Raw genomic sequence first — 27,769 nt, 5'->3', positions numbered from 1 at the left:
TGGTGCCCGCTTTAAATCTGCGTGAAATGGAAATACAGACTGGCAGAGAGAAAGTGACATGGGGGGGTTCTGCCCTTTAAATGGAGAGACAGAGAGACAGGTGGTAACACGGGGGGGGCTTGTTTCCTTTAGAGAGACCAAGACAGAGAGGCAGACAGGTTGTGACATGGGGGTTCTGCCCCTAAACGGAGAGACAGAGAGAGAAGCAGACAAGATGTGAGGGGGCGGGTGGTTCTGCCTTTGAAATGGAGTCAGACATAAAGAGGCAGACAGGACATGTCACGGGGGGTCGGTCCTTTAAACAGAGAGACAGAGAGAGAGACAGGCAGATAGGAAGTGACCCTGGACAGTACTGAGAGACACGTAACAACTGGCAGAGACCAGAGAGGAGTCATTTAGAAAGGGTAAATGTATGCTGAACACTCTTCCCATTCACCCACATTACACCTGTCCCATCAACCTCTCTATTTACCCAACTCTATGTCCAGTACTTTGCTCAGTGCACGCACATGCACACGCAGGAACACTCAACACTCACTGTTCACACTTCTGATTGTGGATTGTTTACAAGGTCCTCAGGCAAAAAGGTCAGGACAGATACATCCATTAACTGAGCAATAATTAATCAACATACTTCTTGTGTTATTTATATGATAATTTGTTACATTAGACAGCAAAATGCCACTATAGACCAAAGCAAATAAACTGACATAAAGCAATCAGAACAAGCCAGATGAGTATATTTGTCTGGATTCATTTTGTGTAACAATCGATACACAGACTATACAAACTGGCCACGGGCTGACAGACATGACACACACCGGCAGAGAGTGATCACCTCCCCTAATTGGGTTATTACTGCAGATCCGTAATCGCTCGCGGGCCCGGGCAGCGGCAGCGGTATGTTCCGATCCGTCGTTTTTTCATTTCACCACGAAGGCCAGAAATCCGGGGAGATTTCTAAGTGGAGGGGGAGGCAACCGGTTGAGGGGGGGTGTGACAAGCGCATCATCGTCATCATCATCACCATCATCATCATCTAATGAAATATCAGGTGCAGCCTCAGACAGCTTCAGGTGCATGATATAATACCAAAAAATACAATACCACAGACGTAATGGTTTCTTCACCTCCAATCAGATTACTGGGATCTGCTGACATCTTTCATCTGAGCTACAAAGTATGGAGGAAAATCATATGATTCTGGGTGGTAAACATTAACGCCGTCCATGACATTGAACCAGCAGTACAGGGCTCTCAGTCGTGTCCAGCAACACCATACACTGCTGTTTGTAACCAGAGTCCATATGGCAGAGTCTGCAAACCCATAACCTCGTCCCGTCAGCCGGGGAAATGACAGTGAACTCTGAGACCCCAACATGCAAGCTGACTGAAGCTGAGGCACTTACAATAACAAGCTTAAGATAAAACACAGCTAACGAAACCACAAGGGTCACCGTGCGTTTTACATATGGAGAAATATTTTAAAAGCTGAGAAAAATAGCTTAAAATGCAAATATATTGCAGCAGCCGGAATGGAATGAATGTAAGTCCGATTTCCAAACAGTATCTGTGCCTGGGAGCTGAAGGACTGCGGACATCGTGATCAGCACGCATTGGGCGTTTTGCAGAGCAAAGAGAAAAATATGCTAATTTCAAACAGAAAGACAGAACAGCTGAGTTGTGTTCCATCTAATGTCAATTTATCACCTGCTTTTACTTATGTTGTAAAAAGGTTACGGGATGTTTGGGTGAAAATCTTCAGACAGTTTCTGCCAGGCATTGAAATTGTTTCAAACCTCACCAAACTACAGCTCCAATCACAAGTGGAGAGCTTCATCAGAAATATTGCTATTTTTTAATGCCATCCCTATCTCCTACATGCTCAATACGCACTTTCCTCTAGCACTGACGAATTGTGCGACTGTGTGCGCCTGTCCAAATCCTCCCTCTCGGAAATTAGGGACACACACTGCTGTCGCAATTAAGGGCCGCCCACTCATCTAAACATTGTGGGCTCTGGCTTTTAAGAGGGATCTGCAGTGCTTCAGCTGGGCAAACAAGGTGTTTTACTAGGGTAAAAAGAAAAAAACAAACACAAAAACATGAGCTATCCGCCGTCGCTGGTGCTGGGAACCCTAATAATCATCACAGGCTGGAAATGGATTTGTGTTAATGCACCATGCCTCTGTTTCATGGGAGGAACAAACCAGTAACAACTGTACTGGACTGTACTGGTTATTTATGCCTCACTTGGCTCTCATCTTATCATATCAAAATTATTTTTTAATGTTTATTTCAATTAAATTACCTATAAAGCCAGATTCCGACAACAGAAACATAATATGATTTATAATCTGCAATCTGGTTGTGCGAAGCATAACCATTAAACTCTAACGTTTTATTATTATGCCAGAGACCTTTGCCAGTTTCCTTAAAGTGTATGAAGGGTATAATGCAGAGACACGGCTTGTTTGAAAGACAGAGGACCGGAGATTTCATAAAAAGACATAATCGGGAACACTTTTACTGAAGAGCATGTAAATCACTTCCAACTCAAAAACGAATTAGTAAGTTACTTACTAATAATTTGATAATATATTAGTAAATAAAAAGACTCACTTGCAATCAAATTTATAAATGTAGTACTAAGATATCTTACTACTGTCTCACAAAGTATGTACTGAAGAGCTTGTAAATGTTCAATTATAACTCATTTCTTTCATTTCTGTTTCATATTTGCAAGCGATTTATTGGCGGTATTGTAAATTTCAGGAGCAAGATATGATTATGATTGCAATACATCTGCAAATGTGGCTAAGTGAATCTCTTTATTTATTAATATACTGTATTATCAAATGATTAGAAATAGCTTATTAATAGTTAAGCAGCAGATCTTAAACTATAGCGTTAGCAAATAATGTCATTTTGAGTCATTAAATGAAACACTTTTATAGTGGCCGATTGAGAACGGTGGTGCTGGCAGTTCGCAAACATCTGTTATTGTGGGTAATGGCTACAGATAAAGGAATATTTGGGCCAGAAAGGAGAGATTAGAAGCAAGAAAGGAGCTTTCCGTGACGGAGGGTGAGCAACGACAGCGGTAGCTTTATTTAAACTGATAATGGATGTTTTATTATAGCATTTACTTTTATGGGGTAAGGGCAAGTCAACCTCTGCTGTTCCTCGCTTTTGCAAAGTCTCAAATACAATGAAAAGAACACATCAAGGTCCACCGTTAAAAAAAGAAGTTTATTTAAAAATAAAATACGTTTCTTTAACGAAAATACGATAGGAGGCTGAATTATTGGCCAGGGCAGAAATGTTATTTTTATAACTAAAAGGCAATGTGGAATCCAAGGATTTAAAACATCTGATGATATCCGATGTTACGTTAATTTTCTTCGGAAGAACGATTCCACGAGTATTAAAATGCTTAATGTTCTGGAGAGCGGGATCTACAGGAGGTTTAAGTGTGCTTTACAGACCAACTCTGTTACTCTATTTACTGCCAAATTCGTAATACTACAACAGATCAAAATAAAATGTGTTAATTTACTAAAAAACTGCCAAAAGCAGAAATATATCGAGGGCTGTAGTTTGCAAAACGCAGGTGTCTGGGAACTTGTGTGTTCTGCAGGCTCAAAGAAAAGCTAACTATGGGTCAAAAGCCAATGCTGACACCATCAGTGAAATTCACGCTAAGATGAATTAGCGACAGATTAACCATAACAGGTGTTTTCCCTGGAAAGTTGTACCCAGACGGCGAGCGTCTCCGATAAATTCATTCACAAAAAAATAAACCCACACTTCAGTTAAATTCACTGTACCTTCACAGTGCATCCATCCCGGCACAGAGAAACCTGCGGGGGTTCAAGGCGATGTGGGTGCCCGGCTATTGTGCAAATGTGCTAACATTAATGTGCCATCGTTTAAGACAGTTCAGGGGGAAAATAACAGCACACAAACAGACGGAAATCCGCCTGCTGTAGAGGAACGCAGTCAAACACCTCAGTACTGAATTCAAGAAGCCTGCTCCCTGTCATCCTTCATCAACAGCATCCGCATAAAACCAGTACCGTCACATCACCAGTGATTCTCGTGTGTGTCATCTCATTGCTGGCACTCTGTATACGTGTGTGTGTGTATTACCTGCAGGAAAGTTCTTCAATTACAAAAAATTTTAAATATGTCTTGGAAGAATTTTTGTGTTTTAATTCTAGGTATAGTATAGACTTTAATATTTCTCGCGTTGTCATATTCTGTGTGTTACACGACAAATGCAACATTTGCCTAAGAGGCGACACAGAGTAAGGTAAGTTAAGGGGTAATGAGCTGTGAAAAGGGGCAGTTCCAGGGTAACATGGGGGAGAAAGCCAGCGCCCCCTTCAGGGGGCGACGATCACGCCATCCAGGGCTAATGTCAAACACGTGCCGTAATCCGCAGGGGCGTGGAGGCCAATATGCCTCAGCAGCTGCGACAATGCGCCGGGCGGCTCCAAAGTCTGCGTCGAACGCTAATTACCTCCCTGTGCTGCAAATGCCGCAAATTATTTGGTTCCCGGTCTAACTAACCGCAGAGTGCTCAGGATCAAAGCAGCCGTCAGCCATTCTAGTCCAGGATAAGCTCCGCGTCTGCCAGCTCATGCATATTCATGAGACAAGAAGCACCACAAAGGTCCTGACTAAATTAACCCCCCCCCCCCCAAAAAAAAAAAAAAAGAATCACAGAGGGAACAGCACCATTGCTTTCCTCATATGGGAGATGTGAGATCAGGCTTCAGCAGTGTCCTACCCTACAAACCATACCATAAGGATCTCACCGTGATCCTCTGAACACGTGACAAGAAAAATACGAAACCTGAAGTGAAGACACGTGAACGTCACTTCCGGCAAGGCCAGGATTCCTGGGGAGGTGATGGGGAATGGGAATCTAGAGAAGGCCTCGCCTCATCGGGAGTCAAAGTCGCATCAGATGGTGAATATTTTTGGACTTCAGTTTACCAAACACGGCAGAAGCAAGAAGATTAATCTTCATGTGGTGGTCTATTGATCTCCGGGTGTATGTGATAAATCAGTACAGGGTTTCTGTAAGACATCTGGGGTGCTCCTGCTGTTCTTTCGCTTGTAAACTTCAGTACAGAGTCTGCATCATGCCACAAACATTCACATATTAACGCAGATGAAGGGCTCAGCAAGATTATGCTGTCCTTCATGGGGAAAAAGGGAAACAATGCGATAAAATATGAAGAAAAATAGAGAACAAGCAAGCTGTTTAGCAGCAGATCCTCCCATGGCGCGTTTAAATAGGTAAATGGGGCCGCATAACCTTCACACTGCACCCGCATGGAAAATGTGCATTTTCATTAAGAGCGGCAAGGTCTACAAGCGGCAGCCAAGGCTACGGCGGCGTTTAGTTCTGTTCCACCTTTCTGGTAAAATGGTGGGGGGTGGTGAAAGGTGCTTGGAACTGGCATCACATACTTGCGTTTGATCCTGAAACTAGAATCGTTCTACATTTGCATTCTGGATTTTACCAGAAACACGCATGGCCTAGCGAACTTAATGGGAGGAAGGGGATCACAAAAGAAAGTTGTTTCAAAATCGATCGAGGCTCGAAACACTCTTGAAACATTAGCCTGGAAAGAGGCAGTTGGCTCTTTGTTATGCTAAAGAGTGGGATGACCTTTGCTCTGAGCGATCATTGAGAAAACTCCCCATTGTTTATTTTTGCGTACGTTTGCAGGGCCTGTAATACCTGAACAGGAGGAGATGGGCACAAGCGACGGAGGGGAAGACTAACACAGTGGCACGATACGAAACGACGCCCTTTAAGAACAGGCGCGCTCTCGCAGCCTGCACTCTGCATAAACGCATCCACATTGCAGCGGACGTCGCAAACATTACATCAGCCGCGGCTGAGGAGTGCCAGCTGCACGCTCCCGCTCACACTCACACTCGCACCGCATACACCCAGCCGACTCGCCGGCCGCCGTGTTAAATCACATTCCTGGAATATCGATTTATTCACATGCTTTAATTAGTCGATTACACTCACGCTGGCACTGGGCTACAGTACTGCGGTGATGATTTCAAGCCTGGAATAAAAAAAAAAAAAACATGATAAAACATTTAAAGAATACAGAGACACAGCAAAGCAACCAGCCATCTTCTGCTCAACAGGGAGACTCGGGAGTTTATAACTGTAATAAATACTGTGTTGTCACTTTGGAGGGACTTTGTAGACCCTGGGAAACGTAAAGACCCACAGAAATTCAATTGCCATCGAAAACTTTCCACCCCCCCCCCCCCCTCTCTCCAGTTTAATAAAAAACACCAGTTTCTGGTGACTTTCGAGCTCCAAAGCCATCCTGAGATCTTCTGTCCGGACATCAATTTTGTTGCTCTGAGTTTTTTTTTTTTTTTAGGGTGGAGAGGAGGAGGTTCGACAGAAAATACAGAATCTCGTCTCGGTTTCCTCTGTCGATAATTAAATCCGCTCCCCGAAGCTAAAACCTCCAGGTTTCTGTAAAAGCGGAGGACGGTGCCGTCGCAGTTACTCAAGCCCCTGTAATAAAGAGACTCCACATTAGGCCCAGAAGAACAATTTATCGCCATGGAGATGTTAATACCCAGCACCCGCTTTAATTAAAGCTTTTAGGAGTGCGGCTGCACTCCCTCAAAGTTACTCCGTGGAAATTTACAATCTCCCCCTCCACAGAACCTCATACACACACACTTAGCCCATTAGAAGCACCACAAGACAACGATGATGTTGCTGCATTTTCACCAGGGCGACATTCGGGTTTAGGAGCTGGAGCCTGGGGCTTGGGACCACCCCCCTCCCCCAAAAGCAGCCAGTATCATGACTACTCATCTTTTCTCCCTGCTCACACCAGTGTCATGCTCTGGGGGAGGGGGGACAAGCGTGACTTTCTGCTATTTTAATCCTAAGTAAAAACACTGGAAACAAAAAAATGAGCCGCTGATGACGTTGCGTGCAGTGAGTGGCACTGCACTCCCTGGGTGGCGCCAGTGTCTTTACACTGTGAGAGATCTCTACCATCACTGCGGCGCCCCTCTGATAAAGACCGCCGGGGGTGGGAAGGCCAAGGGACGGGGGATGAAGGGAGAGTGACGGTCGCCACCGTGACTGGGCTGCATGTCGACCCTGACGGCTGGGTCGGAGAACACCAGCCTCGGAATGGAACTGTCGCCAAGGAAACCCGCGCTTCACTGAAGCGAACCGGGGGGGCCAGGAGAGAACCCGAAAACATCAGAGAGCTGCGCCTGATCCCTTTGCAGTTGTCAGACGAGGAGTAGAGGCCCCATCTCAGCACATGCGACGGAGATGTAATGGCGAGTCATTAAAATGGAACGGCAATAAACAAGTGGCCAATAAAATGGCGAGACCCCCCCATGGAAATCCCAGGATGACGGAGCACACAGCACACCATAACCGAGGGGGGGAGGATAAAACACACAGAACAAAACAGAGGAACAACGATTAGAACCCAATGAGACAGTGACACAGACCCCCCCACCCCCCACAAAACATCGATAAGTTGCGTGTTTATGAAAAGAATTGGGGGAGGGGTTCTCCGGGCGAGAACGTGGAACAGGGAACGTGGGATTTACATGTGGCACTAGGCTCAGGGCGATTTACACAAACTCAGGATCCGAATGAGACACATAAACATCCCATGATCACATGACCAGGGGGGCAGCAGAACCTCAACGCTTAGAGCGACTCACAGCCAGGCGACACTGCTGACTGTACAGCTGTCAGAGATAAACGTAGAGCCTCCTTCCCAGAATGCAACGGGGCCCTTCACTTACACTGGCTTTCACTTAACAATAAATCTATAGCAATAAGAAACTAAACATTATACTGATATTATATCCATGTTCTGGCTGGTGTTTTACTGCACAATAGACAAATTCACTGCACAGCTAATTCACCAGCATTTGGATGGCAATGTCACGCTTGAGTCTGGCTGTTTATAGGGGGGGTGTTGCAAGCAGTATGGAGGCAGCCCAGGGTCAAGCTGGAGAACAGGAAGAACGCGCCCCCTACCCCCCCAGAACAAAACCAAATACAACACGGAAACGGGAGGAAGACAAGCAGGGGCACTGGATGCAGGGAGTCATCGTTAGCTACAGGCGCACACAGTCATGAGGAGGGGCGTATTCTGCACGAGGAGGGGTGTGATGTGCATAAGGAAGGGTGTATTCTGCACGAGGAGGGGTGTGATGTGCATGAGGAAGGGTGTATTCTGCACGAGGAGGGGTGTGATGTGCATGAGGAAGGGTGTATTCTGCACGAGGAGGGGTGTGATGTGCATGAGGAAGGGTGTATTCTGCACGAGGAGGGGTGTGATGTGCATGAGGAAGGGTGTATTCTGCACGAGGAGGGGTGTGATGGGCATCATTTTCCCCCCCAAGAAATATATGAGAAGGGTGGGGGTGAATAAGGACCAGTTTCAAAAATTAAAGGCCACCTTGAAGGTATTACAAGTTTCATAGGCACTGCAGATGTGAATTACGGCTGTGGCTAAAATGTAAAAAAACTTCTCTTAATATGTTAAAATTATAAAATGGACCTTTTTACGTTGAATAAACTCTTCTATATTATGATGAGACTACAGAAACATAGCAATTAAGGTGATTTATGCAAAAATAATACATCAATATAACAGCGATGATAGACAACTATAGATTGGATTGCTGTGTAGCACTGAAAGACAAATCAGCTTTGGCAATGTAATGCAGCAAATTTCACAACAAGAAAACATAAAACTAGGTTATTTAAAACTATAAAAATTGAACAAATCCCCCAACAAACTTCAACAATTATGCAGATGCAAACAACTAAACAATTTAACCATTCCTAAAAATACAAGCAAAGCATAATATAATATGCATAATATAAAATTATGAGTACTAACAAGCTTCTGATTTCAACTTTAAATCCAAAAAGTGCAATAATTGCCAATGCCAATCCCTATTTCCACTGAAAATGAGAAACACTGCAATAAAACACTTTTTAAAAATTCCAGAACTGACTGGACTGAACCTGCAAGGCAAATATCATATTTAGTAGCAGATTTCATCGTTGTCAGTGCGTCAAAAACCGCTTCAGCTCCAGTATTTATTCTCAAATCTGCACCACAGTAGCTAAAACACGTTCTTTGGTGATACTCCTGTGCCGCTGAAAGACTCCAGCTGATCAATAAGTAAACAAACTCAGCCAGGGAACAGAAGCTTGATGAGGGCATCGTCTCACCTGATACACGGAGGCGAAATCGGCCACAGCGTCCGGTGAGGGCCCCCTCCCGTCGCGGTCAGACCCGAGAGCCATCCGGCCCCCATCCTGATGGAGTCTGTGGAGGGGAAGGGGCAGGAGACGGGATGTCAAGCTGACAGGGGATTGACAGCTGCCCCAGAGAGGCACGGTCTAGGAGTTGCCAGAAGCATTATGGGATTGTTGCTTGTCTGGCACATGCTACGGTTTGTCTATATTCATACTGAAATATCCCCCTTCCCAGAAAACAGACCATAATATCACCTCTTCTCCAGACTACAAGGTTCCATGACTTTTGTCAGGGCAGTATTTTATTGTACTGAGAATGGTTTTATCCTCATATACACTCATCTAAGAGAAGAACCCAGGAACAACGGCATATGTACCCTACTGGTGATATCCACTGCCTCAGTCAAATAAGCCAATAAACAATCAGACTCCTGGTACTTCAACACATCAAGATAGGAAAGTTACTTTTTCCAACTTCACGAAGCCCATAAAACGATCCCCCACCCCAAAGATATACTTTACTATAGGATGGGTGACCAAGGCAAGCGGCCGGGCGTAAGGACTGCTAATGGGGGGGGTCACTTGGACCCACTGGGCCGGACCACCGACATTACGGGGGGGTGGGGAATAATACAGCTGCCAGTTTATGGGGTGCTCCTGCCACCCCCCATTACAGACATTGTGTGGGTCGTTCATTATCATGTTGTAACCGTCATTTTATTCTCTGCATTCTGTCTACTTCTCCAACTCAGGCTCCCGCTTCCTTCTCATCTCGCATCATAAAAGGCCACTGGACAATTATTGTCAGCTTTAAAAAAAAAATAAGGGGGGGGGGGGGGGGAGGGAGACACAGGCTTTTCGCTAATTAGCCTCCTTGCCTACAGACTGCTGGATTAGCCCATGCCCATGTTAATAGAAATGAGGTCCAAAAGGGAACTTGGGGATGGTCTACTGTGCTTGGTGCTGGGGCTTGTTACCCCCCAACCCCCGTGAGGGGTGCTGTGTTTTTAAGAAAGGGCAGGGGGCGGGTGGCTGGGGGGGGGGGGGGGGTGTGGAGAGTGACAGACCAGCACCAAAGCTGTGGAGAATAGCCACATGCATTGTCTTCCCCCAATAGCTGGGCCGGCTGAATATTCTGTTTCCAGGGTGTTTGGGACAGGCCCCCCCTCCCCATTCTCCGTGGCCCCTGAGGAAATGAAAGGCCCCAGAAGAAGAAACGCTCAATGGCTGGAGAGTGGGGGGCTAAGGGGGGGCTGGAGCCAGGGGCCAGATGCACATCTGCATTGTGCCCCCCCCCCCCCACCACCACTCAAAGACGTTGATTAAAAACTCATGGCTCGCGGGGGTGACAGTGTTCGTAAATGACCGCGAGGCTGCCTTGCCTTAACACCGTAAAAAGACACAGCACCTCACACGCTAATCCATACCAGACATATGGTCAAGCGTTTTTTCGTGATATTTTTCCACGATGGTTTTGTCTGGTATTTAACTGTTTCTCCACTAAATATCCGCGAAACAGTAGCTACGTCCAAATTCAAATTAGCAAAAACTGAGTAAACGAAGCACACGAGCGTACTTGAGAGTCGTCACCATGGAACCCATCCCCTCACGGCCGAATCAGTCGGGAAGGTGTGGCCCGGTAAGAGCAGCCAGCACTGGTGGCGAGGTGGACGCCTCTGGTGGGGGCCGTGATCCTGTCACTTAGGGGTTCACTGGTCGCCGGTGTAAGAACACTCCGGAAAACCGCTGGGAGATGTGCAGCCCCGAGCAGGTCCCCGGCGAGCACGCGGGCAGTCTCGCGACCACAGCAGCCCTAATCACGCTGATTTCAGAAACGGGGAGCAGGCAGACAGCCAACAGCAGGTTTTTTTTTTTTCTTAACAACCCCCCCATGCTACCCCCCCCCCCCCCATCCAGCTGAGGAGGCTTAGCATTTTCAAACGAATTACATGAAAAGATCTCGATGAATAGGAGATCGAGGTTAGTGCGAAATAACGTCCGCAATCAATTACGGGCCAAGCACAATGAGCGCTTTCAGGGTCCTTACAGGGGTGTTCAAGAAAACTAAAAAAAAAAAAAAAAAAAAAAAAAAAAAACCCCACAACTAAGCCCCCAAATATATGCAGAAATTCTGGCATCGGATCCTTGAGGAGCGAAGAAGGATAATGAAAATGGCGGTGGGGGGTTGGGTGAGAGACAGGGATGGCCTGTTGTGACCTAAGAGGCCGTTGTGTATTAGCGTATCGATAAAATTTATCAACATGAAATACGCTGTGCTGCAGATTTTACAGGCATCGACCGCGTCACCAAAGACACACTCCGGGAGAAGAGGAAGAAGGCAGATTACAGACATTTCGGTGCATTAATGGAAATTATTGCCTACAGTTATATTCCAAAAATTCAGTGCTTAAGGCACAACTGAAACAGTATTATTTAAGCTAGATAATTCAGCACAAATGCAGGTGAGAATGAAAACTGAAACTCTGACTTTATGATTCCTTTTAGTCTCTACTGGGTAATTGTTAAAAATCCTCACATGCCATAAAACCATCAAATAATTTTACTCAAACATATGTTTCACGTTTTACTACCAGGCTATAAACGCACATTTAAAACACAACAGAGAATTGAACGAAATAAGAACAGAACAGAATGGCGGATAGGGTTTTTGCTGCTGTACACTCAGAAACTGCTCATCACAAATATAATCATTTATAGATTCCTCACATAATGAGTCCTTTTCAGATGTCTTCAAGAAAAAGCCCCCCAAAAAGCGGTTGCCCATTGTCTTCAGTGTGGGGGGAGTGAAAAAGCCCCTTTCTAATGCCAAGTGAGACTTTTGTTCATCTGTCCAGATACAATTGTACTTGAGAATTTCCAATTCACACAGTCAAACGTACACTGACACACACACACACGCACACACACACAGCTTTTCATGTAGCCGTTTTAACTACAGTAGCTACATTTTGCAAGAAAAAATAACTCATGGTATAACAATGTTAACAAAAACATTACCTTTGTGTCAATTTGCTTCTCTTTCTGCAAGCAAAAATTCTTTAAATACATTAAGTAATCACACACACGCCCAAACATCTCAAACAAAACATTTATCTTTTTTTTTTTTTACAAGCACTTGTAATTTAATTCCTTATTCCGAAATGCAAAAAAAGGTAGGTACAGAATTACCATAAAATGTCCATATAATTATGAAGCTGGAAAAATATATGAACCATAATAATTCCATAATGCCAATTCTTTTTAAAAATGTAATTAAATTTAAAGCATGATAACTACTTTCTTCCAAAAACTTCTTAAACAAGGCAGCGACCTACCGCTTGGATTTTAATTTTTTTTTCCCTAGGTAATTATTATTATTGTTACTTTAAATATTTATCTGTCGAGGTTTGACACATAGCCGTCTGCATGGTCGGATATACGTGATGCAAGGGATGAAGCGCGAGCTGGGAGCAAGTAAGGGCGAGAGGTGCTCGCGCTCACTCCGGGCACGAAGGCGCGGCACCAAGGCGCCCGTTCGGCCGACTGACCGCTCCACGTACCGTCCGACACCCCTTTTAAAGAACACGCTGTACGTCGTGTCATTTCATTACTAAATATATTTTTAAATGTTCAAAAAACCATAGGCCTATTTTGGAGGACAAAACGGTTACCATACGACCTACAAATATTCTCGGAAAAGAATTATTATTATTATTATTATTATTGCCATTTCACCAATCGCGAACTCTGACACCCCGGGACTTTGCCTTTCCCACAAATATTACCCCATCTCATCTGATTCCTATTGACAGGGAAACGCATGCCAAACACTATTTATCGTGCCAATATAAAATGATTCTGTTCTTGGCGCTTGCACAGGTTGCATACTGCGTGAAAATAGAAATTGCAACAGTGTGTACAAGCGTGGTTTTAATTCCATCAAGTTTCGCCTTGTGACAGGGACCTGCGTTTGAACATGACAGCAAGGATAAAACGTTAAATATTCAGGATAACTAGCATGTGCATTGTTAGGATAACAAAGTTTTACCAGGAACATCACTAAAACACTACTATATGCTTTTAAGAGCAATTTTAAATCTGACTGCTCTCTTCACATTTATTGCCAGTTCCATTAGTCTATATCATCATTCCGGACACCAGTAGACAATTTTGAAATTTATTTATCCACACTAATTTCACATTGTAAATCATCATTTAGGCCTAATTATTTTCCAATACACAGACGTTCATAAATACACATGCATAAATGCTGTAAATAAAAATATCCTGCAACTTAATTTGCGCTGAAACGCATGTGCCGCTCCAAGCCACTTCTGTTATAAATGACCGATTTATAGTCATTACAATGAGCAAATACGCCTATTTTCCGCTTTAAAAATAATCTTCAAAAAATACCGCAACATTATGAAGCCCGCCACAAATATGAATTTCTACATATTTTACGTCGGCCCGATAATCCACTAAACTTTTGTAGTTCGTGTATATTAACCGGCCACAGCACACAAACTTAGCACATGTGCAAATTGCTCCTAATGAATGGCGTAGTAATCCGAAAACACCACTTTTGCTTAGACATGGGCGATGATTTTAGACATGACCACGCTGCACTAATGTCAGAAAAACCCAACATAAATCTTACAAAGCAGTAACCGCTCCACGAAGCCGTATTTTAGAGCGTCAAACAGCCAGTTAATGACCGCAAATATGTCACATAATGTTTGTCACATGTGAACAAACAGCATCGCCCTTTATCGATTGAATAAGTCGTTACATTCATATAAAACTAGAAACGATACCCAGACCCTATAGATCCCATTCCCATTACAAAATTTACAGCTCTTGGAACGTGCCGTGTCCATATTTTCACATTACACCATGACTGAAGGCAGCAGTCACACTTGGAATAAGGGAGAAATAAAACAGAAAAAAATCACTGCACACATGCCCGGTCATTTGTTTACCTCCATCCATCCAAACGAATACTGCAGCATGCTTTCCGCCTGCTTTCTGTGCTGGGGAGTGGGGTACCAATTCCAGACGCCAGCGCCGGTGCACCTGCTCATGTTGCCCCCCAAAAACCTCCTTTCAATCCTCCGGCTGAAAGTTACCAACGTTGCATCCGTCTCGGCTGCACCGCACGCAGAAGCCGACTTTGCCATGATTTCAGCGGGGGGAAAGTAAAGGGAGAAGGATCGGGGGCGGTGGTGTGAATGGGGCGGAGGGGTGCTGGGTTTGGGTAAGGGAGAGGGGGAAAAAAGAAACCCGCCTTGTGGCATAAGTCTTACAGAAATCGCGCGGAGTGAATCTCCTTTCCGCGCCTCCGCCGGCGGCCGGGATGAGGTCCGCGCTCCTCCTTATATTCGGCCAGCTCCGGAGTCCCTGTCGCATCCACATGTCACATCCACCGGTTGCTATAGTAATGCCCCCACATGCTGCCGACATCGATCGCTTAAAGAGGCCTGTCCTCTAATAGGTTTTAGTTAGTGGGTTTTAAGGGGTGGGGGAAGTACATTGGGTCTATCACTTTTTTGTGGGGCGGCTCCATCCCCCCTTTTTGATGGATTTATTATTTTTAAATACTGTTTCACACCGTTTGGTCTTGGCAAAAGAATGAAAAATATGGATAAAATAAAAATACTACATCAAATGAACCCTATCATGATTTCATATGCGCGCATCACTCCAACCGCGGCGGCAGAGCCTCATCTGAACATCCACCGCTTGCCCGCGACCCGCCAGCACGGCTATAAACTGTTGTGCAAAGGAAACCTACACGGCTCTATTTTTTCCAAACCAGAGGAACCGCGTTTTTAAAACACGCGTCGTTAAAAATAACAACGAAGTTAGTTTTTTTTTTTTGTTTTTCGAGTGAAGACAGAAACAAATCGATTAACATTACCATTCACGGTAACAGTTTGGGTAACACTGGGAGTAACAGCTGCAACAGACAGAGACTGGGATTAAAGAAAAACGGGAAAAGAGAGAGAGTTTTTTTTGGGGAGGGGGGGGGGGGCTGAGGGATGTAAGCAAGAGACCCTGTCAGATGCAGATGACGAATCCCGGGAGGCCTCTTTAATTTATCTGTCTATTGAAAAGCTCTCCTCTCAGAGCCCGGCGATTTTTCCCCCGCACGGCAGCTGTAGTTGGCGGGCCCGATCGGAGGAAAGAAAGAAAGAAAAATCCCGGACCCCTTTGACTGGGAAGCAACGGGCCTGGCGGAGGCAGGGTGGCCTTTTCGGCGCGCAAGTGCAGCTCCCCTCAACCGGCGTTCGCCTTGCGCATCGCATTATGTACAGACAAATAAGTGTAAATGATAAGCATATCCTGTCGGTCCAGTTTTTATACCAATGTATATACTGTAGCCTACGTTGAGTTATTAAACCATAAAAACAAGGACATTTACCTTTGTGTTGTAATTAGGCTAATCCTATTAAAGTTGCGTGGATAATAAAAACCTAGGCCTATACTTCTGGAAATATGTATAAATGAGGTAATTTTAAATGATTGTTTAATGTAAATATTTATGCGCACGTACAGGTAATGGGGGTATATTCATGTCCTTTAAAACGATATGCATTTGGCCCAGTTCCGGTTTGACAACCATAATAATGTTTTTCATTTGGATCCAAATGGGTCTCCTTAACATCACACGTGACCCACCATTCAGTGTGCAACTCACACATGCCTAATCTTTTGAAAATCCTGTGCCTTTATTACTGATCACCACTAATGGGATTTGATTCACCAATCGATGCTGTATAATTTTGTCTCCAAAATAATCAAGCAGCAGATTTCGTTAACGACCACTTAACCAGGTTATCAGGCACACACTCAGTAACATACGTAATATTAGTATCTATACATGGCTACCAACAAAGGACCCAATATTTATTAACTTCTCGATCACATCCACGTACTTCCTATGCTGCCAGACATACCTGAGGCTAACAAGGGCTAAGCAATGTCACCCATCAACTGTGTGACTTCCATGGGTTACTGCAACCTTCACAATGGCGCTAAGAGGTGCACATGGTGTCAATGGACTCCAGAGATTTTTTAAAAGAGTAAAAGCACAGTAACCTGCACCTCCTCATAAAGAGTGGGGAACTTCTTTAGAGTACTGCAAAGGTGCCGATTTTCCTTAGGGAATGGAGGCAAAACATATCCCAGTGTGTATGAATGTACGTATACAATTAGTCTATCAAGCAAAATAGTTCACCATTGGTTGTTTTTCGTCGTTATTTTGTCATTTTCAGCAAAGAAAGCCCCAGAGAGTCTATTTAAATGTACCGCATTTGGCAGACAGGAGGTTCCTGGAACCAAATGCGAGCCTCAGGAACATCATGCGTATATAAATATATATTTGCAAAAGTACTTTAAGATGCTTTTTCCCAAATACAAGATGGCTGATTACTGATGGTCTGTCACAGCAAAATCCTCTGTCAGAGCATTTCATGCAAGGGGAGACTATGAAACAAGCAGGAATATTAATACACTGATTTTTAATTCCGCACCATGCAAACACTGTAAACGAGCACACAAGTAAGCCTTATAGAATAATAATAATAAAAAAAACACTGAATCATTTAAAAGTAGCACACTTGGGGTCCTCAGACCGACACGAAAAGCAGCCACAATTGAGAAGAAAAGTCAAATCTCTGAGCTGGTGAGAGCCATCTCCTTTTTAAAGGCGCTGAAAACGCAAGCTATAAAAGGCACAGATGACACATTCTTCTTGCCAAAAGGATCTTCCAAATGCTAAGGAAATTAAGATTCATGCTCGGCGCTCTGTACCATCCCTTCCAACGCAAATGTAAGATTTGTAAAGGAATTCATGTTAAAGAAACAGGATTCTGACGTTGCCTAGGTCATCATACCCTGTGCTAGTCTATAACAAGCAAACACTTCAAGAAAGAAGCATGTAGTCTAATGAAATTTTCTGTGGTACTTGTTGTACAACCTGGCACTTCTGTGGTCCAGAACAGGACTGAGTATTAGATTCACCTTGGAGAACCCAGACATCAACCACAAGAACCACCTTAAAGGCACTAAGCAAGATGAGAGAAAGCCTTACGATTTCAGTAAAGGCGTGAATTGAGGCTCTCCACCCTATTATTAAGGTGATAATCCAGTCTTTCCCCGTTCATCCATCGCTCTAACACATGCTGCACCTGGTCTCCACCAGGGCCCGATTTCCAATAAGGATCGGACGGCTTGCTTATCTTTCTCTCAGCCATCAGCTAGATTACATGCAGACGGCGCCGCAGTCAGCTCCAGCTGACAGAGAGTAGCCTTGTCAGGAGCCCGACCAGAAGCGTGACCTGGTGGGCATGAAGATCACACAGCACTCATACTGTCTTACACAAGCTGTTTGCTGAGGAACAACTGTTCCAGGAAACCAGACTAGTCCTCACAACAGGAGTGAAGGGAGGAAGGATTTATTCTAAGCTCTACCATGTTTTGAACGGAGCCTCACTTGCTGGAGCATCACTCAGGCTGCAGCTGTTAGTAAACAGTATATTTTGTATATCTGAACCTGGAAAAACCTGAATGCTCTTAAATCCAGGATGAGTACTGCTATACACTGCTAGAGGTTTACCTTTGCTGAGTCAATGCTTGGCTCGTTCCGGAAACCCACACAGCAGAACCCTGGGTCCAGATGGCAAGCTGGAGGTGGTCTACAGCGCTAGGTATAAATTATGGAGCTGCGTGTCTCCATGTGACGTCAGGACCCATGTGAACGAATTCACACACAACAAGCGGTAATGCACACAAAGGCCAGGCTTGGATTTTGTGGAACACCCTTGACTTTCTACACAAGATTACAAGCAGCAGAATTGAACTGAACTGAATTAATTTTTCTATAGTGCCTTTCACAACAATCACCCCAAGGCCTTCACATGGGTGTGTTGTAATACATCATTACATCATTCATACAGAATACACACTGGAAGAAAGAATGACGTCAATGAAGGAGAGGAACCAAAAGCTCCCAAAAAGGGAGAAAAAAGAAAACCTCTGGGGGTTGAAGGTCAGCTGGCTGCCCAACCCCCCCTGGGCACTAACATTATAGAGAAAGAAGGAATGGGTTTGCTTGCTAAAACAAGGTGTAAACTTTGGTCAGGGTCAAAGCCGAAGTCCATCAATGGGTTGGCTCTCCGTACCGGCCTGTGTGAGTTGGCAGACTGAGGGCTGCATCCACGATGTTTGAACCATAAACCGCAGGAATGCATTAGCACTGCCAACATGTTCCAGCTGAAGACAATGAGCTTCTAAAATCAATGCTGGACAGCAGGAGTGATCAGGTGCTCCCAGAGCCACACGTCCAACTGGCTGGGTGGTACCCGCACATGAGTCATGGGTAAATAATGAGAAACGGAACAGTGATGACGTTACAGGCGGGCCACAGATCGCCACCGCGGGGATGGAGGTAGGACACAAGCTCACAAGCCCCCCCCCAGAATAGCAAAACCCCCGTTTCCTAACTGTGTGGTTTATTCAGTCATGTTTTCATATATTTAAAGCCTAAACATGGTATATATTCATACTGGCAAGTAATACATCTCAGCACACCGGAGAATATAACGTGCCAAGTTGCTTCGGATGAGGAAAAGTGTAAATATTAATGTAAATATGAAGGTAAATGCTGTGTGTGTATCAGGATTAAGTGCACGGTCCCACTGAGTAAGAAGATAAACTTCAAACGTACAGGTTGCAGGACTAAATCCCAGAAGGCATATTTTTTGGACACTGTAATCAACCTATATAAATGCATATACAGGCGCTATAAGTGTTGCTATGGTTCTGCATCCTGTGGATCACAGCAGTTAGAGAGGAAAGGCTGAAAGTGCCTAAAGGAGAACAGTGACACGGCAGAGGCCATAGACAGCAGACAAGGTCACCTATTTGCCTCATACAGGGAATGAATAAAACAGAACGTAAAAGAAACGGAATGAAATATAAATACAGCTAGCATCGCTCAGATCTCATTCACCAGAACTGTTCGGTTTTGGGGGTAGCAGGAAGAATATTCACTCAGCATATTATATGAGGTGACTTTTAATTTGAAAGAAAAAAACTAAACAATCAACTAAAGCTGCAAGGCTGAAGAATGAAACAGTGGTCAGCTGTGTTGAACTAGGGCTGAGGAGCTCCTGCGATAGCCTCGCTCATAACCGCATTCGACGGGAGGCCTGGGGCTGCCAGGCAGAGATACTGAAATGCTACCGACTGGTGGTGGAAACAAATATTGGGTGAGATACAGTGCTCAGGATGGTGACCTGCACGCGAACTGGAAGCACACATACCTGCTACAGAAATGGCCACAGAAAGGTAAAACATCCATGTGAAGGACGTCGGAATGATGCGTGCCCGCGATGTGTCCGGAATTCCCAAAAAAGTAATGAGATGCCGTGTAATACTGTCACTTCTGTGGAGGTCTGCTGGTGTCACTGGAAGGTCGTGGGTTCAACGCCCACGGGGGGACCTGGGCTGGGCACGAGTGATGTAATCGTCTCAGAAAAGGTCAGAGGGAATCCGTAGCCTGCAGAAATAGGGCCCTGGGCAGTGCTGGGGAGGGAGGTCAGTGACCCCACAAGCCAGCTGATTTACATAACCGTCTAGGGAAGAATATGCATCCGGTGAATTCCAGAGACGAGGGAGAAGCGGGGTGGAGGTGTCCTGCTCTGAGGAATCCTGCCAAGTGGGGGTGATCGCTTACTGGGGATGTGCTCATCGTAGTAATGCCACCGCTTTATTTTTTAAAATAAAAGCCCCCCCCCTTCCGCCCCCCCCCCCCCCCGGCCTGCTGTCACTATAGAAGCCTCTTTGGAGTGTGCTCCTGACAGAGGTTTAAAGCATGCCTGTCAACCCCCCCCCCCACCCCTCGGTAATCCGCCACACCCTTTCGTAAGATTTATCTTTTTGGGTAGCAAATGAAAAGCCGATGACGCTGACAGTTGTAACGATTTTTTAAAGGGGAGTTTAAAAAGGTTTAGGCCTCAAATGGGAAAGGAGGCAAATCAGGAAATCTCCCTCCCCATCCTGGTGAATCGATGACGTCCGGACAGCGGATTCTGACCAATTCAGAAATGGCGGGTATGGAGTGTGTATCGACGTACAGTTCTGTGCGAAAGTCTAAGGAAGTCAAAGAAAATGTTTCAAGCTATTTATCTGGGGTGGCTTTCCCGAAAGCGATCGATCTTAGCGAATAACGAACAAGATGAAGAACGACGTTGGTAAAGCACGAGTGAGGTCTACGTGCGTTTCCCAAAACCCTTCGTTATCTCAGAATTAACAAACTAACTTTAAGTAGTATTTTGTTGGCTCCTCCCCAGCCTCCGCGTCAGAAAAGCACATACTGTCGATAACAGGAACATTGATTCCACGTATTTCAAACACATCATACCATATTGTCACACCAGGCAAATGAAAATACTGTGTTGCAAAATACTGCAAAAGCATAAACTAATTAGGAAATCAATAAAAACATACCAAAGCAACCATAATTAAAACCACAATGAAACAATCGATTTATTGAAAATATAAAAATAGGCTAAAAATGTGATGCTGCTTCCTTGTACACAAACCGTAAACCGCAATGGTGGACAGCAATAAGAAAGGGACTGAAATGGTGGACAGCAATAAGAAAAGGACTGAAATGGTGGACAGCAATAAGAAAAGGACTGAAATGGTGGACAGCAATAAGAAAAGGACTGAAATGGTGGACAGCAATAAGAAAAGGACTGAAATGGTGGACAGCAATAAGAAAAGGACTGAAATGGTGGACAGCAATAAGAAAAGGACTGAAATGGTGGACAGCAATAAGAAAAGGAGAAGTTATACTTCTCAAAAGAAGCCTTAAAACAGCTTATCAAGTAGGTGGTCGAAATCATGTATCATTTAAAAATCATCTCCATCCTGGGTTGTTCCCCCCCCCCCTGTGCCCGTAGCTTCTGGGATAGGCTCCGGACCCACCACGATCCTGAAAATTATAAGCAGTTTCAGAAAATGGATGGATGGCTGGATATAAAAATCAAATATTTTAATAAAATAATTACTGCATTTCTGTACCTTAAAAGGTACAATTACCTACAGCAATGGTTTGGGGATTCAACATTAGAGTCAGCAGGTATCTGCTACGAGGATACCAGCTGTCTCCCAATAACCAGCCACCAGCAAACACACCATCCTTTGCCATCTGACACACTCAAAAGCTGGACCAAATATAAGCATCATGTGTCTGTAAAATGTCATTGATGGACATTTAGGCTAAGTGACAAGAACTCTTTTCAACAGGTCCAAGTGAGTTACAAGGGGTTGCAAATATGAACAGGGTTAGGGTACATTCAACTGCACCTACAATGCCAGGTCTAATTCAATTCAAAGCGTTTATTGTCATATGTACAGTAGAAAAATGTATTACTCTGTGCAATGAAATTCTTGCTTTGCTGTCCACACAAAATGCTGAGGTACAATATAATAGAAAAAATAGTAAATAAATACTTTGAAGTGTAATGTGCAGGTGAGAAATATTAACTGTTCATTTGTGCAAATGAAGGAGATGTGCAAAAGAGCTTAATGTGCAAAAATTACAGAATTAGGTAGGTGATGATGCCCATTATCATACCCCTGTTGGCTGGGAGGTTCTAGATTTCACACTTCTGTACCTCCGTCCTGAGGGCAGAAATGTGAACAGTCTGTGTTGGGGGTAAAATGGACGCCAGTGATAATTTCGTTGCCGAAATATTTTCGTTATAATTTTCGTCAATGACAAATTTTCACTGACGAAAACGAGACGATAACTAAATAAAAATTAAGTGATGATGACGAAAACTATAATAAAAATATATTGACATTTTCGTTAACTAATAAAAACGAGACGAAAATGTGAGTGAGGGACGTTTTTGGAAATGATCCAATCAGAATTAATCTTGGTGCGTGGCGCGGTGAGACGCACACGCACATTTGGAAAATTAAGATACTGATTCACCTTGCGACGCGAGATGCGACAGTACATCTTGCATACATTGGTGGGTGTCTGTCTGACTTAAACTAAAATGACATGGCAATGGCTGGGAGAAAAAGAAGAGAAGATATATGGAATAATTTCACGTTTGATGTCAAGACAAACAAGACCTTGTGTAAACCGTGTGGAGCGGAAATCGCTGGTAAAAATACAACAAATCTAAAGCGACATCTGCAAGGTAATTTTTTCAGGTCATGCAGTATTTGCAATGGCATTACTGCCAAATACAGTTTTTCTTTTAAATAATTTGGAGTTGCACTTTTGCTTTACAGAATGAAGAATGTCATATGCAAGTTCTAAACAATGCATATCTAATTTTTGGTTTTTATGGAAAGACGATATTCCACATATTTAATGAGACTTGGCTTTATTTAATTTTAAGTTAGAATATTTTGTATATTACCACGGTTTAACTAAATTACATTTAAATTAAACCCAATATATTTTAGTCAACTAAATCTACAGTAGATTTAGTCGACTAAAATCTTATGCTTTTTAGTCGACTAAAACTAGACTAAAACTAAAACAAAACAGATGACTAAAATATGACTAAAACTAAAATTGCATTTTAGTCAAAAGACTATGACTAAAACTAAATTGAAATCTGCTGTCAAAATTAACACTGATGGACGCCCAGGTACTTAAAGCTGCTCATCCACTCCACTTCAAGCTCCCAGATGAACAGTGGCTGATGAGGCCTCCTCTTCCTCATGTCCACTATCATCCTCTTTGTCTTGTCCGTGTTGAGGGTGAGGTTGTTGTCTACCCACCATGACACCAGACCGGCCACCTCTCTCCTGTAGGCCGCTTTGTCCCCTCCAGTGATGCGACCGATCACTGTGGTGTCATCTGCGAACTTCAGGATGATGATGTCTTTGTGGGAGGCGACACAGTCATGGGTGAACAGGTTGTAGAGGATGGGGCTGAGAACACAACCCTGTGGGATGCCAGTGTTTGTGGTGATGCTGGCTGAAGTCCTGTTACCGATCCTGACAGACTGAAGTCTGCCAGTCAAAAAGTCCAGGAGACAGTCACAGAGGGTGGGGTGCAGGCCGATTGTGGTCAGTTTGTGGGAGAGTTTGTGGAGGATGACCATGTTGAAGGCGGAGCTGTAATCGACAAAGAGCATCCTGATGTAGGAGTCTTTGTTTTCTAGGCAGGAGAGGGAATAGTGAAGGGCAGCAGCGATGGCATCTGATGTGGACCTGTTGGGCCGGCAGGCAAACTGCAGGGGGTCCAGAGTGTCTGGGATGTCGCTCTGGATGTGGGCCAGCACCGCTCTCTCTTAGCGATGTTTAGAGTGAGTGTTACTGGTCTATAGTCATTCATGTAGGTGACTGTGCTTTTCTTGGGGAGGGGGACAATGGTTGTGGTCTTGAAGCAGGTGGGAACAGTGCTCTGGCTGAGGGAAAGGTTGAAGATTGAGGTGAGAACATCAGCCAGATCGTTGGCACATACTTTGAGGGTCCGCCCAGGGATGTTGTCTGGTCCTGTTGCTTTGCGGGGGTTGATCTTCCTCAGTGCTTTTTGTACCTGGTCTGTTGAGATTGTTGGAAGGGGGAGGGCGGTCGGGTGGTATGGGAGGTCTGGGTATATCCATGCCTCCTCTCTGTGCTGTGGCTGGGGGTCTCAAAGCGGGTGTAGAAGGTGTTGAGATCATCCAGCAGGCTGCCTACAAAGCTGATGGTGCTGGTGGTGGCCCTGTACTCTGTGATGTGCCGCAGGCCTTGCCACATCCGCCCGGGGTCAGCAGAAGAATAGAAGCCATCCAGCTTCTCTCTGTACTGCCTCTTAGCCGCAGTGATGGCTTTCCTCAGTCCGTACTTCGCAGCCTTGTACCCATCTCATTGCCTGATCTAAATGCAAGAGAGTGAGTATGCAGCATGTGTCGTACCTGACTGTTAATCCAGGGCTTCTGGTTGGGGAACTTTCTGATTTGTGTGGTACACTATGTATTTGAATTTATGTGAAATCAATTCCATTTTAATTCTACTTCCTTATATTGAAAGTCGAATTGCAATTCTGCAACATGTTTTCAACCGGTTTCTGAATTGAATTTGATGTTCAAGGTCATTCTCAAGTCACTTATGAGTGGTGCATATCCCTGTTATGTACTCAAATGGCATACAGGTGTTACAACAACGAGCCCCATTTGTGCTAATTTATAGTTAACACTATAGTTTTATTTTGCAATATCAGCAAAAATGCATCATCAATGTGTTTTTGTTATCTGTTTTTTGCCTGTGTCTGTGACAGGACAGTAGGCAAAAATTCAAACAAAGAATGACGTAGAAAATAACGAGTGGGTCGGAGCTGTCATGGCCCGCTCGTCCGATCCTCCCGTGAGCCACGCCCCCTCATCAAGATGAGCCAAGTGGCCATGGATGGCGGACTCCCCTACGGTTCGCTGTCTGAGCTGCCCGAAGTGCCCCAGACAGCAGGGAAGAAGAAAAGGCGGAAGAAACGAAGACGGGAGACGCCGGAGCTCTTCTTAGGGGCCGTCTCGGTCTCTGCCACCTGCCCTGCTGCGTGTCAGGAGGAACTCCTCCCAATTCTGAATCCGGCGGTGTTCGGGGATGCTGCCATCGCCCCGCCCGAACAGACGCCCAAAGCTTGTCCGTTCGCCGCTTCGCTGCCAATGCTGGCAGCTCGCCCATTTTTTGGAACACGCCTGGCTCTTAAAGGGGCGAGGTCCATTGGTGATGCCATCCTGCGGGTCCCCAAGTTCCTTAAATGGGCAGCGCCCACTGCCAAGGTGCAAACCCCAGCAGCTCCCCCCGTGGCTCCTGACCCGGCGGTTCCTAGGCCGCCCCTTGTGGTTCCTGGCCCAATGGTTCCTGTGCCGCCATTGCCCAAGGTTCCTGCACCGCTGCCCAAGGTTCCTGGCCCAGCGGCTCCTGCTCCGCCTGTTCCTCCTGCCCTGCCCCCGGAGGCTCTTGCTCTGCCCGTTCCTCCTGCTCCACCCCTGGAGGCTCCTGCTCCGCCCATTCCTCCTGCTCCTCCTGGTCCCAGTCCCTGCCCCTGGGGAGGTCCCATATCCCCGGACCCTGCTCCCGTGCCCCCTGCTCCCGTGCCCCCTGCTCCCATGGCCCCAGTCCCGGTCCCCGAGGAGGTCCCTGATTGCCAGACCACCGCTCCTCCCTCCTTAGCGGAGTTGGAGGAGAAGCTTGAATGGGACTCCTCTGGGATTAACCTGTCATCCCCAGAGACTCCCACGTCACCATCGCCCCAGCATGGCAGATCCCGGCCAGGCCCCCGCCTATTGGTCTCCCGGAAAGGGAGGGGACATCTGTGCAGGGGTTGGGTCCGGCCCGCCCTGCCCCCTGCCTCGCCCTCGGTCCCCCTGGCTGTGGCTCGGTAGTTGCCTGCGGGTCCTCCGGCTTCGGCTCAGCAGTCGCCTGTGGTCCCCTTCATCTTCCTCCTTGCCTCCTCCGTTGGTCCCTCCGTTGGCCCCCTGTGTTTGCGCCCGGTCCCTCTGTGCCTTTGTTCCCTTCCGGTCCCTTCGTGCCTCCTGTGTCTGTCTGCGTTCCCTGTGGTTTGTCGTTTGTTGTCCAAGTTGGTCTCTTTGTGCCTGTTCTGCGTGTCCATGCTGTTCCACGTTGTGCGTTAATGTTCTTACTTTTGTTTCCCCAGGTTTCGTCGTGTCCCTGGTCTTGTTCCTTGCGCCCGGAGTTCGTGCCTTTGGGGGGGGGGGGGTTCTGTCATGCCCCGCTCATCAGATCCTCCTGTGTGCCACGCCCCCTCATTTACCCCATGTGGATTCCCCATGTTTACCAGCTGTTTTTGTTGTGGTCATTAGTACAGTGTATTTAAGTCTGCGTTTAAGTATGTTTCCCCAGCTTGTGACAGAAGCATTCGTAAATCTACGAACAAGATAACGAACTGCTTTAGTCACGAAGGGTTTCAGAAAACTCTCGCTAATTAATGATCGATCTTAAGTACTAGATAACAAACAGTTAGCGTTACGAAAATTTTGGGAATGCCAACCCTGAGTAATAAGTGTATATTCAGAAGAAAAACACAGTTTAACATTAGAACACATGCAAATTAACTGTAACAATAAAAACTGACAAGAATTTCTTAAACAAGTCAGTGATATCTGGTTGGATGGCTGGATGAACACCACTTCAGTTCTCAAAGCTCTCCTTAGGGGCACTCTAGGTATTCCATGTACATCTTAAATATCACCACCAGCTCAATTAATTAATTAATTAGCTTAATTAGTTAAATGACTAGGCATTGATTAGCCACATGAAGCAAATTAGTGGTCAAGTCAATAAACACATAGTTGTATTGGGTGGTAGCTGCACATACTGGGGTGACAAACATAATGCTATAGTCTTACACCAACATGAAGATCATTCAAAATTTTCTTTGACTACCTAAGACTTTCACATATAGCATTGTATATTTACATGCATGTTTACTTGATGTATTTTTACAGCAAGTTTCACATCCAAACCAACTGATACAGAACTGAATTTGAATTTTAGGTTTATTTTTTTCCCCATACCAGGGTAAATTAGCATCCTCTCAATATAACTCTGATATCTGCTTATAAAATTCACTGAAAGGATTAATCCAAACAAACCGTAATCTATTTACGATTAAACTGCTTGGATGGACAAAGAGCTGCTTTTTGGAAGAGTGGTACTGATCTTACCCCAATCAGGAATCCATATATTGGCGTTTCAGCCATTTAACTCAGTTTTTAATGTAACACCGTTTTTCCCGAATGCCAGACTGGCCTCCCTGTCACCCACAGGATGTACTGGTGCCATTACCCATGCCCCCCCCAATTACTAGAGGACAGTGAGCAAGACCTACCTTGTTGACTTGGTTATCTGAGTCAGTTTGTGCAGGGACGTGCTCAAACCTGCACCCTGCCATTCATTCCAAGGGGGTGTAACACGATTAGGGCCCCCCGATGAGAACTCAGGACACCCGCTTGATCGACGGCTTTCATACGGAAGAGGAGCAAACTCCATTTGGGCCACATGACCCAGGAGACCCCTGCCAGGATTGACAGAGTACCACCTTGATATTTTTATTACATTTATGCTGTTCATGCTGTAGGGGGGGGGGGGGGCACTAATAACTGAGTACAACACAGCAAGAGACAGATAATATTTAAGGCGGACATTTCATTATGGAGCATCAAGTCATTAGCGAAGACTTAAGCTGATGGAATTACGAGGGACTGAATCGCACACCTGCAGAATCATAAAATGTTACAAAATCTACATAAAATAACTAACTAAATAAAAAAGAACAACATCCTCTCAGAGGTCCAATCCCCGGAACCTGTTGTCGTACCATTTTTTTGGTACCATTTAATGAGATTTACCTCCATGAAAAATCCTTGGCCCAGCCTGGACACTGCTGGCCCCAGTGCGGAAGTGCAGGTG

General features: G+C 45.2%; 1 protein-coding gene across 19 annotated transcripts in view; it reads right to left on the bottom strand.

The window, feature by feature from the left end:
• LOC111857641 (uncharacterized) overlaps positions 1-27,769 on the bottom strand; it is a 141,367-nt gene that overhangs the window by 21,827 nt on the left and 91,771 nt on the right. For 5 of the 19 annotated variants that reach the window (XM_072710652.1, XM_072710653.1, XM_072710656.1 and 2 more), the window contains one exon: positions 9,287-9,383. The exons of 12 other annotated variants lie outside the window; for them this stretch is intronic. In XM_072710652.1, the coding sequence (XP_072566753.1) occupies positions 9,287-9,383 (97 nt within the window). Of the gene's footprint in view, positions 1-9,286; positions 9,384-14,295; positions 15,463-27,769 lie in introns of those variants that run through there. 2 more of the 19 variants (XM_072710655.1, XM_072710658.1) reach the window with 2 other exon arrangements.

Source organism: Paramormyrops kingsleyae, chromosome 4, assembly GCF_048594095.1.
Source record: "Paramormyrops kingsleyae isolate MSU_618 chromosome 4, PKINGS_0.4, whole genome shotgun sequence".
Classification (NCBI taxonomy): domain Eukaryota; kingdom Metazoa; phylum Chordata; class Actinopteri; order Osteoglossiformes; family Mormyridae; genus Paramormyrops; species Paramormyrops kingsleyae.
This window is presented reverse-complemented; position numbering and strand designations above follow the sequence as displayed.